Source organism: Nansenia antarctica, assembly GCF_963989245.1.
Source record: "Nansenia antarctica genome assembly, chromosome: 11".
Classification (NCBI taxonomy): Eukaryota; Metazoa; Chordata; class Actinopteri; order Argentiniformes; family Microstomatidae; genus Nansenia; species Nansenia antarctica.
This window is the reverse complement of record NC_137681.1, coordinates 14,707,525-14,726,434: the sequence shown is the minus strand read 5'-3', so window position 1 is coordinate 14,726,434 and position 18,910 is coordinate 14,707,525. Positions and strand designations below refer to the sequence as shown.

Sequence of the window (18,910 nt, the reverse complement as noted above, 5' to 3'; positions counted from 1 at the left end):
CCCTTCCCGGAACCTGCGGTCCCTAGCCATGGACCTACTCTCCACCCCCCGCACCAACCTACGGACCTTCGGGGGCAGAGCTTTCAGTGTGGCAGCTCCCACCCTCTGGAACTCTCTCCCCACAGCGATCCGAAATGCCCCTACCTTGGACACCTTTAATGATGATAATGATGTGGTATATTCAGGTATGTGTTTAATGATGATGATGATGTGGTATATTCAGGTATCAACATGTTTAATCCTCACAGTCCAAACTGCAACGAGGAACAGAAAGAGGATAGAAGGTTATGAGCAGAATTCCATTGTAATAAGAACATGTAAAGATGTGATGAGGCACTAGCATCTACTGTAAATGAGATTTGTCTCAACTCTCTCCTTACATGTCTCAAATCTCTCCTTACATGTCTCAACTCTCTCCTTACATGTCTGTACATGGCTGAAAAATATTACAAATAAATAAAATAAATGATAAAGGAATAAATTGCATTCAGGAAATCGATAAATGTTTATTTGTTTTAATGCCACTGCCACAAACAGCTTTTTTTCCATTCCTGATCCAATTTCCAAAGCATCCAAACTCTCAGCATAGACAGACTCAACAGTTTCAACAATTGGTTAATTAAAAGTGCTAAAGTGGAAAAAAGAAAGAGAGGTAAGTAGAAGCATAGGGTTACATAAACAAGCCTAGATGCTCTCATGAGGCGAGGATGCTGGGATACGATGTTGTGTAGATATCAGAGATAAAAAGCTGCTCTACTCTTGAGTCATACGCATATATTTTGTTGTTAAAAAACAAAACAAAATAAGCCATTTAATTGAATTCCTTCATTCCTACAGTTTGTCATGCAATCGTATGCGAAAAAACCATAAAAACACCCTCATTGTAGTGTAATGAGGTAGAATGACACTAAACAATCCTAGACAACAGGCCTTACAGAGTTGGGGTCCCATTCGATCAAACCATCAATTTAAACATTACTTGGATATGCTTATTGTCATATTTTGGAAACTCGTTTACTGGGTTTTTAATGTATAGGTCTCTCTGTCTCTGTTCCAGCCTACATACTGTGTATAGTTATTAACAATTCTCTGCCATGCTGTACTGTCCATGCACCAACAAGAGCACAACATACATATACAAAAGGTAAAACAACATGAAATGGACCATGAAGTCAAAAGTGTAGGAGATGAATCCATCAAATAAAATGAAATGAAAACGAAAGCGAATAACTATATTATTAATAACTATATTATTAATAACTAAATTAGAAACCACATGAATAAAGATGAGCCTGACATCAGTTTTAAACAACAAGGAACCAGTAGATAACCAGTAACAAACATACAGTAAGAATTAAACTTCACGTTTCACATAACGTGGGAAATAAGTCCGTTACATTGGACAAGCAGTTGTACTAGGTCTGCAGTTCTGCATCAGACCCATAACAGAAGTACATGACAGTTACGCGTCACCGTTGCTGGGCTCAGGCAGGGCAGTATTGGATGCTACTAGTCATGGGCAAGTTAACAGATATCGTGCTTGGTCGAGTAAACATTTGTGAAAAGCCTTCCCTGACTTTTAGGGAAGAGTGCTTTTCCCCCAGAAGACACTGCTCTAACTCCTGACCGTTTGGTTCGGCAGTAGCATGTCCAGGTTGATAACATCTACAACCATCTCATCAGCTCTCTTCATACCCGATTTATGTATTGTTAGCAAATAACCAAATAAAAAGGTTAACAAATTAAGAATGATCAGCACTTATAAAAATGCCACAATACATTTCCTTGGATTCTGGAGATGGAAGTTAGGAGACCAGCTTCTTTTGCTTGAAGTACGCATCAAACCGACACTGGGCGTAGTCCTGAGGGATTAAGGAGATTAAAAGGAACAGGTTTTAACATTGAGGCAGAAGTACATGACATCATGCTCTTAATCAAGGTCACAGAAGCACTCTGCTACACCCCACAAACATGACACCTCTCTCAAACATGACATCTCTATCTCAAACATGACATCTGTATCTCAAACATGACATCTCCATCTCAAACATGACATCTCTATCTCAAACATGACATCTCTATCTAATTTAATTAATTTTGCCATTTAGCAGACGCTTTTAATCCAAAGCGACTTACAATTACGAATTACAGGGACATTCCCCCTGGAGTAACTGAGGGCTAAGTGCCTTACTCAAGGGCACACTAGTAGTGGTTCACTGTTCGCTGTTTCTATCTCAAACATGACATCTCTATCTCAAACATGACATCTCTCTCAAACATGACATCTCTATCTCAAACATGACACCTCTATCTCAAACATGACACCTCTATCTCAAACATGACATCTCCATCTCAAACATGACACCTCTATCTCAAACATGACATCTCTATCTCAAACATGACATCTCTCTCAAACATGACATCTCTATCTCAAACATGACATCTCTCTCAAACATGACACATCTATCTCTAACATGACATCTCTATCTCAAACATGACACCTCTCTCAAACATGACACCTCTATCTCAAACATGACATCTCTATCTCAAACATGACATCTCTCTCAAACATGACATCTCTATCTCAAACATGACATCTCTCTCAAACATGACACATCTATCTCAAACATGACACCTCTCTCAAACATGACATCTCTATCTCAAACATGACACATCTATCTCAAACATGACACCTCTCTCAAACATGACACATCTATCTCAAACATGACACCTCTCTCAAACATGACATCTCTATCTCAAACATGACACCTCTATCTCAAACATGACATCTCTATCTCAAACATGACACCTCTATCTCAAACATGACATCTCTCTCAAACATGACATCTCTATCTCAAACATGACACCTCTATCTCAAACATGACATCTCTATCTCAAACATGACATCTCTATCTCAAACATGACATCTCTATCTCAAACATGACATCTCTATCTCAAACATGACACCTCTCTCAAACATGACATCTCTATCTCAAACATGACACCTCTATCTCAAACATGACACCTCTCTCAAACATGACATCTCTATCTCAAACATGACATCTCTATCTCAAACATGACACCTCTCTCAAACATGACATCTCTATCTCAAACATGACACCTCTATCTCAAACATGACATCTCTCTCTCAAACATGACACCTCTCTCAAACATGACACCTCTATCTCAAACATGACATCTCTATCTCAAACATGACACCTCTCTCAAACATGACATCTCTATCTCTTGCACACAGTAGATATCCTTGCATATCTGGATCTTGAATCCATAATATGAAATTGAATTTAATTAAAAAGATCTGAGCTTCTCTCCCCTGCTCTGTGTGTCTGCTGCTGCCTGCTGCGTGTGTGTGTGTGTGTGTGTGTGTGTGTGTGTGTGTGTGTCGTTAAAATGGTTTATCCCGGCTGCTCTAAGACTGTTTAACAGCAATTAAAGAAGTAGTCTGGGTCAAGGCTCCTGAACCAGCAGACTGCTACACATGTAGCCACATCTGTATTTATTTATTTATTTTAATCATCATCATTACTTTTTAGTATTTTAATATCATAGCTATAGCCATCACTTTGCCCATTTTTATCATGATCTTACTGTTTGTATACTATACATGGCTGGCCCAGTATTGTTGTCTGTCCTTTATGGTGTGTTGTCATGTGTTGTTTTTAGAGAGTGGCGTGGCAAACTGAATTTCCCCTCGGGGATAAATAAAGTATAATTGAATTGAATTGAGTGTGTATGAGACAGAGCCATGCCCTTTTTAAACAAATCTGTATTAAACCGCTTAGAAATGTTGACTCCACTTTGGCACTCTCATTTATGGAATGACCCATTAACATGATGTTAATTTGCGTCCCTAAGCAAGATCTGAGCTTAAGCCATTGGTGTTTTGTTTATGGAAAGGTTTTTTTGTGTGTTTTTTTTCTGGTCGCACGCCTCACTCAGAAAATTTAATCTGTTACACAATGAATCACCTTTGCATGGCCTTAACCATATTAATAATCATTTACCATCTTTAAAAAAATATATGTGTATGTGTGAGTGAGTGAGTGAGCGAGTGAGTGAGCGAGTGAGTGCGAGAGAGGTGTCATTTTTCATTCAGGGTATTGTTAATTAAAACAATTAATCAAGTTTGCATGGACTTAGGAAAGCATACATACAGCACATCAAGGATATACACAGCGTTATACAAGGTTGATACAGTAATGTCAAAACATTGAGAGCACTCAATGAGACATTGAGAATATTTAGATTCTGGGATATCTTATGTTCCAGCCTATTGTCTATTGTGATCTGACACAGAAGGCATGAACGTGCTACATTGTGCTACATTGTTGGATTCACTGCCAGTCCAACCTGCTGGGCCTCTACTCACACACTACTCTTCTGTTCTCTACAAGTGATGTCTGTTACTTACCATGTAGCCAAACTCAATCTTGGATAACCTGGCCTGAATGATGGACCACAAAGCCCAGAGGAAGTGGGACGCCAACGCATACCTACAAAACAAACACAGAACCAACAAAACAGCACATGTGTAACTGTAAGCACATGTGTAACTGTAAGCACATGTGTAACTGTAAGCACATGTGATTGTGATTAATTGAAAGAGTTCTTAGACCATTTGTACTTTCACTGACCCCAAATGCTATTGTATGTTATGTCATAATAAGATATCTAATGCCATTGTATGTTATGTCATAATAAGATATCTAATGCCATTGTATGTTATGTCATAATAAGATATCTAATGCCATTGTATGTTTTGTCATAATAAGATATCTAATGCTATTGTATGTTATGTCATAATAAGATATCTAATGCCATTGTATGTTATGTCATAATAAGATATCTAATGCCATTGTATGTTATGTCATAATAAGATATCTAATGCCATTGTATGTTATGTCATAATAAGATATCTAATGCCATTGTATGTTATGTCATAATAAGATATCTAATGCCATTGTATGTTATGTCATAATAAGATATCTAATGCTATCATTCTTATTTAGGTGTATTGTGCCTCACTATCATTTTGCAACATGTGTTTGTTTATGAATGAATGAATGAATGAATGAATTAATGAATGAATTAATGAATGGTCTTTATTGTCATTGCTATAGTACAGGTACCAAACAACGAAATTTAGGAGGGGTGGCTCCCCTGGTGCTAGGAAAGAAAAAACAACTAAAAAAAACACAAGAAGGGAAGGAGCTGGTTTACATAAATAAAGGCTATGTACACTATCCACTATACTATACTGTACAGATAGACGACTAGGGTTGTCATATTGCACATAGTGTTATTGCACATTCATTTAAAGTGTCGCAGTTTGCAGGCTTGAAATGTACATATTTGTGCCTCAGCACTACACCTGATTTTTTCAGTCCAGCAGCTGCCATCAATCCGTCCAGACTGTCCAGGGCCCAGAACCTAGGTCTTTGCTGTGTTCAGGGCCTGGGTGGCCCTGGGGTAGAAGCTGTTCTTCAGTCTGTTTGTCCTTGCGGCCATGGTCCTGTACCGCCTTTTCGAGGGCAGCCGGGTAAAGTGTTCGTACCCAGGGTGGGTTGGGTCTCTGGAGATCTTGGAGGCCTTCCTGAGACAGCGTGTGTTGTACAGCTCTTCCAGAGAGGGGAGGGGGGCGCCGGTGATCTTCTGGGCTGTTCTCACGACTCTCTGTAGCGCATTTCTCTCCGCGGTTGTGCAGCTGGAGAACCAGTTGCAGATGCCGTAGGTGAGGATGCTCTCCACTGCGCCGCGGTAGAAGGTCACCAGTATCTCCTGCTTGCTGTGTTCCTTCCTGAGGACTCTCAGGATGTAGAGCCGCTGTTGTGCCTTCTTGTCATTGAGATAACCTGTATAGATTGTCATTGAGATAACCTGTATAGATCAATGAAAATATGCTCGCAAAATACCTGTACATATCTCATACCTGTACATATCTCATACCTGTACATACCTGTACATATGTCATACCTGTACATACCTGTACATATCTCATACCTGTACATATGTCATACCTGTACATACCTGTACATATCTCATACCTGTACATACCTGTACATATCTCATACCTGTTGGCTTCCACCAGCATGTCGTCCTCTATGCGTGCCTGGTCCTGGGGCGTGGTCTCAGCGTGGCCTCCTGTCTCCAGCAGGTAGTTACGGATGAAATGCAGCTGAACACAGAGGTGAGGAGAGATTTAACCAAACAACACAAAAAACACTTCATTTAGACAACAATTCCCCACCCCCTTGTACCAATATGGCAGTTACTAACTGTGCAATTGTATTACAGTAGTCGATTAGGTCATTCAAATGCATGCACATGCACAACCTTCCCACTAAGTGGCATGATATGGTGATGAAACATTCCACCACTGAAGGACACCATGCAGACTATCTGTAGTAACCCTGCAGTTGGTAAAAGAGTTCGCTACAGCCACACACCAGATATCATTGAACAAGGAAATAATCTACCAGAGCGTGTTAGTTTAGATCACCATCATCTGATTGTGATAACAGTGAGTTCGTGAAATCATTACAAAGTCATACTTTGTCATGAACAATCATGATTTAGAGCACTATGCAACAGAGAATCACCAATATGTACTAATAACATTACATTTTACCTTCAAACTTTACAGCAGTGTTGCAAACCATTGCATCACACCCCTACCACAATAGAAGGTTGAGAGACATTAACAGACACGACATGCAAAAGAGTAAAGCTCTCGTACCACACGTTTTACTGGAGACAAGGGAGTGTGACAATAGGGAAAAGGAGTAGGGAGGCCAGTGAGTAGGAGGAGGTGTGAGAGTATCATCTCTGTCTGTCTGTGGGTCTGGTTGGGGTTTCACACACCTGCTGCTCTCTGCTGGGGAAGTTCTCTGGTGTGGCCTTGTAGAAGGGCCACTGGTTGTAGGTGTAGTCATACATCCACTCCACAAAGTGGTCCCCAAAGTCAAAGCCCCTAGAGCAGGGGTGCCCAATACGTCGATCGCGATCGACCGGTCGATCGCAAAGGTAGTATGGGTAGATCGCATGGCATTGAACAAAACCGGGGGGGGGGGGGGGGGGGGGGGGAAACTTCGCCTATCATCCATCCTCACTATGGCTTTTGCCACTTGATTGACGTACAGGTAAGCCAGTCTGAGATCTGATCTTTTCACCTACACCTAACACGCGGTTCACCACGCATGCGCAGTCAACAGCACCAACTACAAAATACAAAATACCGGCTAGACTAATTACCTAGTTAGCCTTCCAATTTCTACTATTTACTATATAATACTAAATAAAGGCTATACAAATGAGTGGGGAAGCTGGACCAAGTAAGAAACCAATAACGTATAACTTCCATCCAGAATGGGAGGAGGACTTTTTTACACGATGTGATATTGGAAATGCGTCTGTCTGATCAGCAAATCTACGATGGCTATTTCGAAGAAGGGAAATGTGGCAAAAGAGCGAAAACGTACGGCTGCAACGATAGCTTCTTATCGCGTCAGTCACGTTCTTGTTAAACACAAGAAGTCATTCAAAGACGGCGAAATTGTGAAAAAAGTTTCTCGAGGCTGCAGATTGCCTTTTCGATGACAGATCCACAGTGGCTGATGACACCTTGCAACCAGCTCCTACAGCCCTGACTATTAGAAACTAGCTGCCTCCTCCCAGTGCCAGGTCTCCCAGGTCTCTAAGGTAGAGAAATGCATTTATTTCCTCCTTTCAAACTAGGGAACTACCTGTTTTGTATCAGTAGTTGGCTATGGTACTGCAGACTGGCTGTCAGTGTGTGAGTGAGAGAAAGTGAGTGTGTGTGTGTGTGTGTGTGTGTGTGTGTGTGTGTGTGTGTGTGTGTGTGTGTGTGTGTGTGTGTGTGTGTGTGTGTGTGTGTGTGTGTGTGTGTGTGTGTGTGTGTAAGAGGGAGAGAGAGGGAGGGTTTGTGCTATGGCTCCCTATGCAGACTGGCAAATGTGTGTGTGTGTGTGTGTGTGTGTGTGTGTGTGTGTGTGTGTGTGTGTGTGTGTGTGTGTTTGTGTGTGTGTGTGTGTGTGTGTGTGTGTGAATGTGTGTGAGCGAGAATAGCAAAGAGGGAGGGTTTGTGATGGTCTTCTCCTGTGGCTGTGTGACAGAGAGAGGGAAAGTGTATTGTGAGTTTACTATGCAGGCTGGGAACTGTGTGTGTGTGTGTGTGTGTGTGTGTGTGTGTGTTTGTAGTACGTGCATGTACGTTTGCGATGTTGAAACTAGACTGGTAGATCTTGGCAGACTGGCTACTTGAAAAGTAGATCTTGGTTCCAAAAAGTGTGAGCACCCCTGCCCTAGAGAAACACACAGACCAGAGGCAGGGTTAGACCAGGGTTAGACCAGGGTTAGACCAGGGTTAGACCAGGGTTAGACCAGAGGCAGGGTTAGACCAGAGGTAGAGTTAGACCAGGGTTAGGCATTACCAGTAGCATACGGTGTACCAGCTTACAAAGGTAGAATTACTGCCACACCCCAGACCATTATCTTACCAGTACACTCGCCAAGTGCAGAAGCAATTTTACTCCATTAATAAAAGGGTATATTAATATATACAGTGTTTCCTCTACATGCATTTCATCGTGGCGGACCGCCACGATGGAATTTCCTCCGCCACCATTCAGATTTCTCAACCCAAAAAAAAAAAAAAGATTTAGGCCGCTTTTCAGACCTTCACAGCGCTAGACACACCCACAAGCGCTGAAACTGGACCAGTCCGTGTGTGTCGCGAGTATTGAACTTGAGGCTGCGTTCGTAAATTCGCTCTGAGAGCCCCGGAGCGCACACTGGGTTCAACGTCATAAAGGGACCAAGTCATTTGATTGGACAAGAGGCATTCCGTGAGTGCTGATCAGATTTCCAGAGCGTATTTACGAACGCGCCCTGGCTGTCACCCGAACACCGCGAGCTAGCGTAGTGTAGTGTAGTATAGGATGCGTAGTGTAGTGTAGTGTAGGATGGAGAGAGAGAGAGAGGAGAAGCCTCTCTATGTGTTACCTATGTCCAGTGTACTAGAACCACTCTAACAGGAGTGTTTGTCCGTGAATAACACCGGCTATGCCCGGGGTAGAAACACAAGACTATAGCTGGATAAGGTCTACAGGTCTACACGGTCATTTTAAGCCGTCGACCAGCCCTCTACGACCACGGGAAGTCATGTTAAAAGTGAAGATACTTCTGTTAAACTAAGCTAAGCTAAACATCGCTAATCGCTAACTCCCTCCTGGGCTTAAAGTGACAAGTAATAACGTTGTGAAAAAAAACGTCAGATCAGTGTTTTTGTTTTTATTGACAACGGAATTACATGCTGGAAAAACATGCAGACACAGACAATAAGAGACACACGGGAGAAGTACAGGAAAACATTTTATTTTTTTGGGCCATCCTCGAGTTTTGGCTGAAATTACGTCGTTGTTTTGAGCGCGCGTGCGCGTTTCATGCGCGTGCACGCGAAAAAATTGCGGGCGCGCGAGCACTACCCGCCACCATTGTAAAAATTCCTGGAGGAAACACTGAACTCTGATTGAATTAGACCTGAAACAATCATGTGATCGCCTGATACTTCATGTGAATATCAAGCAGTTCAAGCTCAACAGTACAGAGCTCAACTTTGCCAAGACATGTGACTGTACTAGCAGAGCAATATGTATTCAACACATTATGGATAATATTGCTGGGGGGGGGGGCAGCATCAAGGGAGGTGACAGCAAAAGGCTGAACAAGCTTATTATGAAAGCTGGTTCTGTCCTCGGTGTCACCCTGGACACAGTGGAGGAGGTGACCGATAGGAGGATGAGGACCAAACTCCTGGCCATCATGAACATTCACTCTAATCCCCTTCATGACAGAGCAGAGAACCTCCTATAGCAACAGGCCATTACAACCACACTGCACTAAGGAGTGCTATAGGAGATCTTTTCTGCCTGCCGCAATAAGACTGTACAACTCCTCCAGCTGGCTCGATCTCTATCTATCCATCTATCTATCTATCTATCTAAAGAACATGTGATTTCCTTTTAGAGTGTACATTCCACAGAAACAGACCCTTCATGAGCACATGTGCCAACATTAGCGGTCATAGTGAACGTGTGGTCGATGAAACGGTATAGGGAGCCTCTTCAAAGGGCCTTGTGCAGCATCAACGAGGTATCGCATTAACTAGGAGCTTTTACTGTATAGGCTATGAACTGTACAGTCTTAAGTTCACATTACTGTAATATCATATAACAAGAATATGCTGTAGTAGAATGACATATTCTCAGCAAATAACCAAATAACATAAAGTATCCTACACTTCTGTAATGCTTTGAAGGAGACATCAGATTGTGACACTGTGTTTACTGTAAGGTGAAGGGTCAAGCTTTGACCTAGCCAATCAGCTCAATCAGTCAGAGCAAGACAGCCAATCAGCCTGCTTTAAATAAGACTATGTTTCTGTCTCCTCCTTTCTGTTCCTGGGAGCATAACCTGTGGTTCTATGTGAACCATTAGAGAAAGCGTTCTTTGCATTTTTTATTTATTTATAGTCTAAAATCATTTTCCTAAGAGGGATAATAGCTCACTATAAAAGACCAGACAGTCTGCTGAGAGAGAAGTAATTGTAGGTCCTATGCCATAATGACCTGCTTTGTTAGGTGCTGTAAATGGTAAATGGACTGCACTTATATAGCACCTTTTTTGCTGCTCCAAAGCTGCTCCAAAGCTGCTCCAAAGCGCTTTACAACGGCCTCTCATTCACCCATTCACACATACATTCAAACACCAATGGCGGCTAGCTGCCATGCAGCCATGCAGGGTTCAGTGTCTTGCCCATGTGACCTGTGATCAGCCGGTCGAACCGCTGATCTGCCTACCTTGTGATCATTAGACGGCGACTCTACCTCCTGTGCCACAGCCGCCCCCTGTAGACACTGTGATGGGGAAGTGCACTTTCAGACTACGTAATGTACCTCTGCATTGCGCTCTAGTTTACCATCTCTCTCTTCCCTGTTTAGGACGTTGTGCACATGATCAATATATTGAAATATTCATTCGGGCCTTTCATTAAATCAAGCTAAACCTAAACCAGGAAACACAAGCTAACTGATGATTCAACATAAAGTGTCTTAGAATCCATCATTCAATGAATCAGTCCCATTATATTTGTATAGAGCACTTTACACTAATGTGTTACTCAGCGCCCACTGGGCCTCAGTAACCCCTAAGAGCTAAGTAGACGTGGCTATGGCAGCAAAGATGATTTTACATTGACTTTTACATTTTGGGCATTTAGCAGACGCCTTTATCCAAAGCGACTTACAACAAATACATTTGTCTAAGTAAGTGAATCATCTATCCATCAGTTGTCGCAAGAAAAAGTCGGCCATTGGCAGTATTTTGTTATTATTATTTTTCCCTTCCTGGTTGTGTTAGTCTGGGTGAGAGATATGATGAGTGGTTTGGGTAATGTCTGGAGGCTGGTTTGGGCTGAGAAAAATAACATGTATTTTATCCTGGTGCGTTTTGAGACGTGAGTTGCAGCTGTGAGATGTTGAACATTGTGAGAAGGTCGCAGGGAAAGAGAGAGAGAGAGAGAGAGAGAGAGAGAGAGAGAGAGAGAGAGAGAGAGAGAGAGAGAGAGAGAGAGAGAGAGAGAGAGAGAGAAAGAAAGGGAGGAGAGCACATTTCATTCTGTGCCTCTCTGCTCTGGGTCACTGTGATAAGCATACTGACCTTCTGCGTCAACCCACACTCATGTACGCAGACAGACCGGCAGGCCGACGCACGCCTGGGATCACTCACACACACACACACACACACACACACACACCACACACCACACACCACACACCACACACCACACACCACACACCACACACCACACACCACACACCACACACCACACACACACACACACACACACACACACACACCACACACCACACACCACACACCACACACACACACACACACACACACACACACCACACACACACACACACACACACACACACACAAGATCACAGCATCTTACACATGTGTACGTGTCCCACTCATATTTTTCATTTTATTAGACAGATATGAATGAATGAATGAATGGTCTTTATTGTCATTGATATAGTACAGGTACCAAACTACGAAATTTGGGAGGGGGGGCTCCCCTGGTGCTAGGAAGAAAAAAAAACTAAAAACAAGAAGGGAAAAGAGCTGGTTTACATAAATAAAGGCTATGTACACTATCCACTATACTATACTATACAAATAAAACACTGTGCTGTACTCTATGCTATGCTATACCTATTCTAACATTTCCTATCTCTGAACCTTATGTACCCGAGGGTTGTCATATTGCACATAGTGTTATTGCACATTCATTTAAAGTGTCGCAGTTTGCAGGTTTGAAATGTTCACAGTTGTGTTTCAGTGTTGCACTTGATTTCAATCTAGTAGCTGCCATCAAATTGTCTAGATTGTCCAGGGCCTAGAACCTAGGTCTTTGCTGTGTTCAGGGCCTGAATGGCCCTGGGGTAGAAGCTGAGCTTCAGTCTGTTTGTCCTTGCGAACATGGTCCTCAACCGCCTGTCCGAGGGCAGCCGAGCAAAGTGTTCGTACCCAGATATAGTAAAGACCGACAGGATAGGAAGGAGAGGAAGGAGAGGAAGGGAGAGAGGGTATGTCAGTAGGGCATGGGTCGGAATCAAACCCTTGCCGACATGGACATAATGTGTGCACTCACTGTAGACCGCGGTGCTAGACCACTGGACCACCCCAGGCCATGAAAATGAGCACATTTGATTATGCACAGTGCTGTAGTGTTCAAGTTACTAGCGTACATCACAACATTCTTCTGAGACCTTTAAATACGTCACAAGGATAAGAACAAAGTGCTGTTCACCAACACAAAGGTGCTCCGAGCCCCAAACAGACCCAACCAGTGTGGAACACGACGTCTTTCCCACGCCCTCTCTGACCCTGATAAGACCACTATCAACTCCACAAGGTATATGCATGATGTGTCTCTCCTCATTCACAATCACAGCCTTGCAGGTTGCTATCTAAATAAAGGCTAGGGTGATGATGGTGGTGGCGATGGTGATGATGGTGGTGGTGATGGTGATGGTGAATGTGGTGGTGATCATGATGACAATTCTTCATCATCTTCTTCATCATCATCTTCATCAGGAATGTAGTGGGGGTAAACGCCATTCACTCACTATTCTTTAATGGTGTCCAGTGTTTAACCAATTTCCTTTTTTATTTTTTATTTTACATCCTTCATTGTATTATGATTATCATGATTATTCACCACGAGTTGTGTCTTTGCAAATATATCTTTAGAATGAGGAAAGGTTTTTATCTACGTGAGCTGGAGAGAGGCGTGAGCTGGAGAGAGGCGAGGTGAATCCCTGCCAAAATGTCTGCTTTGAAACAAAAGCAGTTATGTACAGTAGACAGGTAAACACATGACATCATTCTGCGGGTTTTCAAAACACAACCATGAGTCACCACCGGCAGCTTGGTCACCACCAACACATTCTACGCTACAGTAGAAAAACAAAGTTCACGTCAGGAAGGAAGAGGAGCTCACATTGCATTTTCATGCAGCTTGAATGATACTGCATACTTCACTTGACAATTCAAAGTATCACATCCTATGGATACAATGTAACAGATTCTGATATCGTTATCAAGAGCATATTTAGCAAGAGCATATTTAGCAATACATCAACTGTTGATGCTTCGAGTGACGTCAGCATCATGTTTACTGAAAACACATGACCTCATGGATGAGGTCTCCTTGATCGATGCGCAAGAACTCTTGTACATAACGGGACAAGGTAAGCGGATGTGTATGACATATTGGAGGTTATGACATGTCATTTATCACACGTCACATCTTTAAAAGCCACTTGTTGTTATTGAGAGCCAAACTAAGGATCTCCCCTGGTAAACACAAAACAACACAACAGGTTGGTTTTTTTCTCCAAAAAACACCCAACATGCCAAGTCATGGCTGCCACCAGGGAAACCCCCCTGCTACTCTCACTACGTGACAGAGCGCTCCTCTACCTTTCCCATGCTCCCCTGCCTCCCAGGGTGTTTACAGCCAACACAGTGAGACAGTGTTGTAGAATGAACAGAGCTCTGGGCCATATTTGGCTTTCAATCCACTGCCCACATACCTCACTGAGACAGTTGTGGGAAAGTGGACACTGGGAGTGGAATGTCTGTATTCCTTGTGTTGCAGGGGAGATGGTTGGAGGTTGGATAACGGTGAGGACAGACTGTTGCTTTGAGATCCCAATGTACTGATGTGTCTTGATAAGTCATTGAGACAAAGTCAATTCAAATGCTTGAGGTTGTAGCTATATATCACTTATTGTTTGGTTTGTGTGTGTTTTGTGGTATCCCTCTCACTATGACCAGGGGAATTTGCACACACAAGCTAGAGAGACGAGGAGACAGTAGGTTTCTTTATCAATCTCGGCATATTTATTGCTACTGAAGAGGGGCACTGCCCACTCTGGAAGACGGCACTGCTGTGGGGTCCAACTTCGACTAATTAATAATGAATAAGGAATAACCAAGGGTCCCTCCATCGGAGGGACACGCCCGCTTGGCCTTTAGTTGCTAGGGGTTCGCCCGGGGTTCGCTCTGGCGCAGAGCCCGTGGTTCCGGGGTATGCGTGCGTGCGTGCGTGCGTGCGTGCGTGCGTGCGTGTGCGTGTGTGTCCATGTTTACTCAGCAGAGAGTCTGTCTCCTCTTGTGATGCAGACACCAGCCAATCCCTGGGTGATTAGGCGCTTGGTATGGATGTTTGTTCAACAGCAAGAGAGATGGTGAATGTCCAGTAATGGGTACTCAGTTGTGTATTGACTTTGTCTGCACAATGAGTGACATACATCTCTCTCTCTCTCTCCTTCTCTTCTCTCTCTCTCTCATGTCCAGCACAAAGAGTTTGCAGAGGTGCCACGTGCCATGCCTTGCCTTCTCTGCCAGGACAGTTTCACTCATCTGTCTGTCATGTGCTCCCCTCACCTGTCAGGTCAACCTTTATAGGTTATCATCAAATACCTCCCATGGATGGCCGCGGGGGGGGGGGGGGGGGGGGGGGTTAAATATACACTAACTCAATGGTCCATTATCCAATCAGAAGATTTGTCATGTGGAATAAGTCACTCCTGTGAAATACACACCCATGGACATACACGTGCCAGCACACTCAGACATGCACACACACTTATTCACACATACACGCACACCCACACGCATGCACACACACACACACACACGCACACACATGCAGTCTCGCATGTCCACACACTCCAACCATAAACCACCCAGAGCCCTTAGAATTTTTATTTTGTATGCTTAATAGAAACTAAACTAACCAAACAATCAAAAAGGGTTTTATGCAAGATAATGCAAAAACGATATATCAGCTTGCATTTTGGCAAAGATTGGTGCCTAAAGATGCAATTAGCTGTGAATTTGTTTTGTTTTTATCTGTAATGGGACTCGGTGTGGAAAGAAGGCACTAGATTGACCACTCCATAATTTATATAAAAACTATGTGGACTAATTGTTGTTTATTCATTGACTCATTGTTTATCAGCCTTTTTTCCTGCTGACCAGGAGATTCTTTCAGGAAGTACTTAATGCTTTCACTTTTACTCTACTCTCTTCTCATAATAACAAACTCCTGACTCTCGTGTTGAACCTTGCTAACTATTGACAAGAGACTCCTTTAGGTAAAGATGAGAAGAAATTAATGCTTAACCCAGGGTCTTTCAGGCCCCGTCGACACATACACAGGTATTTTTAAAGACAGGGTTTTTCCTCCTTCGTTCTCAAGAAAAAATCTCTGTCCACAAGAGAACGCAAAAACTATTCAAAATGCTGACATAAACCTGCCAGGCTAGGTGATGATAAAACACCACAGAAGAACATTAGCAACATGCGCATTGATGGACTTCTACTTGAGCGGCACGCTGGTGGAATGAGCTCCCCACGGCTGTCAGAACGGCAGAGTCACTACCCATCTTCCGTCGTAGACTGAAGACCCATCTCTTCAGGTTACATCTTAACTGCTCCTCCTGAGACATCTTCTAACCCTCACCACTACGTCTCCTAAAGACACCCGCTTTCCCCTCTACTGTGTCCCTAAGAACTTCTATTGCCCCCCTTGTACTGTTTCTCAGTTTGTCCAGTAATAAAAAAATATTAAAAAATAAATAATAATAATAATAATAATAATAATAATAATTTAGTAGAAGGCGATAATTGGGAGAAGGTTTTTCCTTCTATCAGTGGCCCCGGGCCCGAGCTAGAGTACTCTTCCTGCAACGAATGGTGGACTGCTGATTCACATGCTTAGTATTCAAATGTATTGATTGTAAGTCGCTTTGGAATAAGGCGTCTGCTAAATGCCAAAAATGTAAATGTAAATGTAAATGTAAATGTCGCCTCTGGATGCACAAACACAAGAACAACAGTTTCAGGGTCCAAATTAAGATGCTGGAAAGCACTCTGGAAAATTGCATGCAGGTCAATTCAATTCAGAGCAGGTGAAGAACCTCAAGTGAGTTTTAGTGGAGGAGAAAATAACACAATGAGGCTCATGCAAGTGTTCTTTTTACATGACTCAATCAAATCGAATCGAATTCATGACTTTTTGTTTTTACACACGCAGATAAAGAAAGAAAGAAGAATTATTTTAGTTTTTTACTGAATATTAGCTAAGTTAGCAAAGTTATTACATACAGTTTAAAAATTCACTAGATTCATTACAGGGTAACAACACAAGTATAAAAGCAAAGTGCTACAGAAATCAAGGCAAACTTCTCTTAAACTCAGTTCTCTTGCAAATATTTGAAAGATTCTGGAAACAAAAACTATTTTCCATTCTTGGAGTGAACAATGAATCCATGACAGAGAAGGCCAGTCACATGGGCCAAAGTCATGACATATTGACTGGCCCTTCCCAGCAATACCACACACATCAACACCAGCACGTGGAGGACATGGTTCTCCCACAAAAACATTTGCCATGGGCCAATCACACTGTTTGCTGAGAGAGGAAACTACAACTAAGTGGTTAATCAGTAAACATAAATTATCGATTGGTTATTAAGGCTTATGACTACACAGTGGAGAGTTACGGTCAAACACATGACCCAGCACAGTAAACACAGAGGCTACCGGAACACTTTGTGTGTTGTGGCAGGATGTTCAAACAGACAGGATGTTTATATTTTGATCTGGGTTTCTGTGACCCTCTCATACTGTATTCTTCCAGTAGGTATTATTAACCCATGCAGAATTGGTAGCAGTCTTGGGTAATAGCATTGCCTTTCACAGACAGTGAAAGCACTTTTACTCCCAAGGGGACTCACTATTGGAATGTTTTTTTTATAGAGCCTCAATCTAGTTGGCTGTTTTTAGTGTGTGTGTGTGTGTGTGTGTGTGTGTGTGTGTGTGTGTGTGTGTGTGCCTATGTATGTATGTATGTATGTATGTATGTATGTATGTATGTATGTATGTATGTATGTTGAAATGTGCCACTTACTGCCTCCATTTCACTGAACAGCAGGCTCTAAATACACTACTCAAAGAAATGAAGGGAACACTTCATGGATATGCCTCCCCTGACCTTCACTGATACGCCAAACTGGTCATGCTGGATAATGATGATGATGAGGCAGCATAACGTTCGCGACGGCGTCTGTCACGTGCTCAGTGTGAACCTGCTCACCGCCTAATGCTACCAGTAGTGACAAGGGCACTAGCAAAATGCAAAACTAGAGAAAAATCTGTCAGGAAGGATAAGGAGAGGGAAATAGTCTGTGGCCACCACCTGCAAAACCATTTCCTTTTTGGGGGTTGTCTTGCTGTTGCCTCTCCTGTCCACCTGTTGTCGCTTTCATTTGTACAAAAACAGGTGAAATTAATTGACAATCGTTTATGCTTCCTAACTGGACAGATCAATATACCAGAAGTTTAATTGACTTGGTGTTATACTGTGATGATTAAGTGTTCCCTTAATTTTTTTGAGCAGTGTAGTATGTAGTATGTAGTAGATAAATTAGACAACATTAGGCAGTATGAGCTCTGACTATGCCAAACCATTTTCACATAACTAGCCCTAGTTAATGAGAAGAAGGAGAAGATGAAGAAGAAGGAGAAGAAGAAGAAGAAGAAGAAGAAGCAGAGCGTTTCCACTGCTCTTGCCTTGAGATCATGTTGGCTGAGAGCATTTTGAACGGGGGCATTTAAGGGTAGCACTAGGTAGAAGCTTTAATTTAGGTATAATTACTGAGAAGTGTCTGTTCACTGTTCTCTCAGCACAGTCTGTACAGTCTGTACTACACTTAGCATTATGCTGTCGTTCTCCCTCTTCAACACGTCAGGCTTCTTTCGTCTAGCTAGCTAGTAGTGGGAGAAATCAGAGACCCTAGCACCTGATGAGACCATAGACGAGCAGAACAGACCATGGAAATGTGGCTAGTACACCAAAAGATGGCCGACATGAAATTGTAATAAATCGCATGTAGAACAAGCACCAAATACAGAGGCCACACCATGAGCATTATTTGGTGAGCTATTCTTTTATTGGTTGGTTGTTAATAAAGCTAAATAATAAGTTCCAAATTAAGTGCAACAACCATGTGCACCATAACTATGGGTTTATTCATAGAATGTTCCATACTCATGACAACCAGAGCACATGATTTAGATACAAAGCCCTGTGGGGAAGGCTCTGAGTAATAAGTCTTAGGATGTATAAACAATTTGACGGTCTGAAAAAACAGGTCCCAAGAGTTATGTCATCCTTGTGACCATAAGATGATTCCCAATTTATCCCGAAGCCTTCAAATTATTTCCG

The 18,910-nt window shown here is 42.5% G+C and overlaps 1 protein-coding gene across 1 annotated transcript; it reads right to left on the bottom strand.

The window, feature by feature from the left end:
- Positions 1-1,785: 1,785 nt before the first annotated feature.
- On the bottom strand, positions 1,786-6,968 carry LOC308167758 (choline/ethanolamine kinase-like). Its single transcript, XM_080542238.1, has 4 exons — positions 6,883-6,968; positions 6,093-6,196; positions 4,433-4,514; positions 1,786-1,862 (listed from the first exon to the last, which is right to left on the bottom strand). The coding sequence occupies exons 1-4, from the start codon at positions 6,955-6,957 to the stop codon at positions 1,806-1,808; spliced, it is 318 nt and encodes a 105-aa protein (XP_080398364.1). The 5' UTR covers positions 6,958-6,968; the 3' UTR covers positions 1,786-1,805.
- Between the last annotated feature and the right edge of the window lie 11,942 nt (positions 6,969-18,910).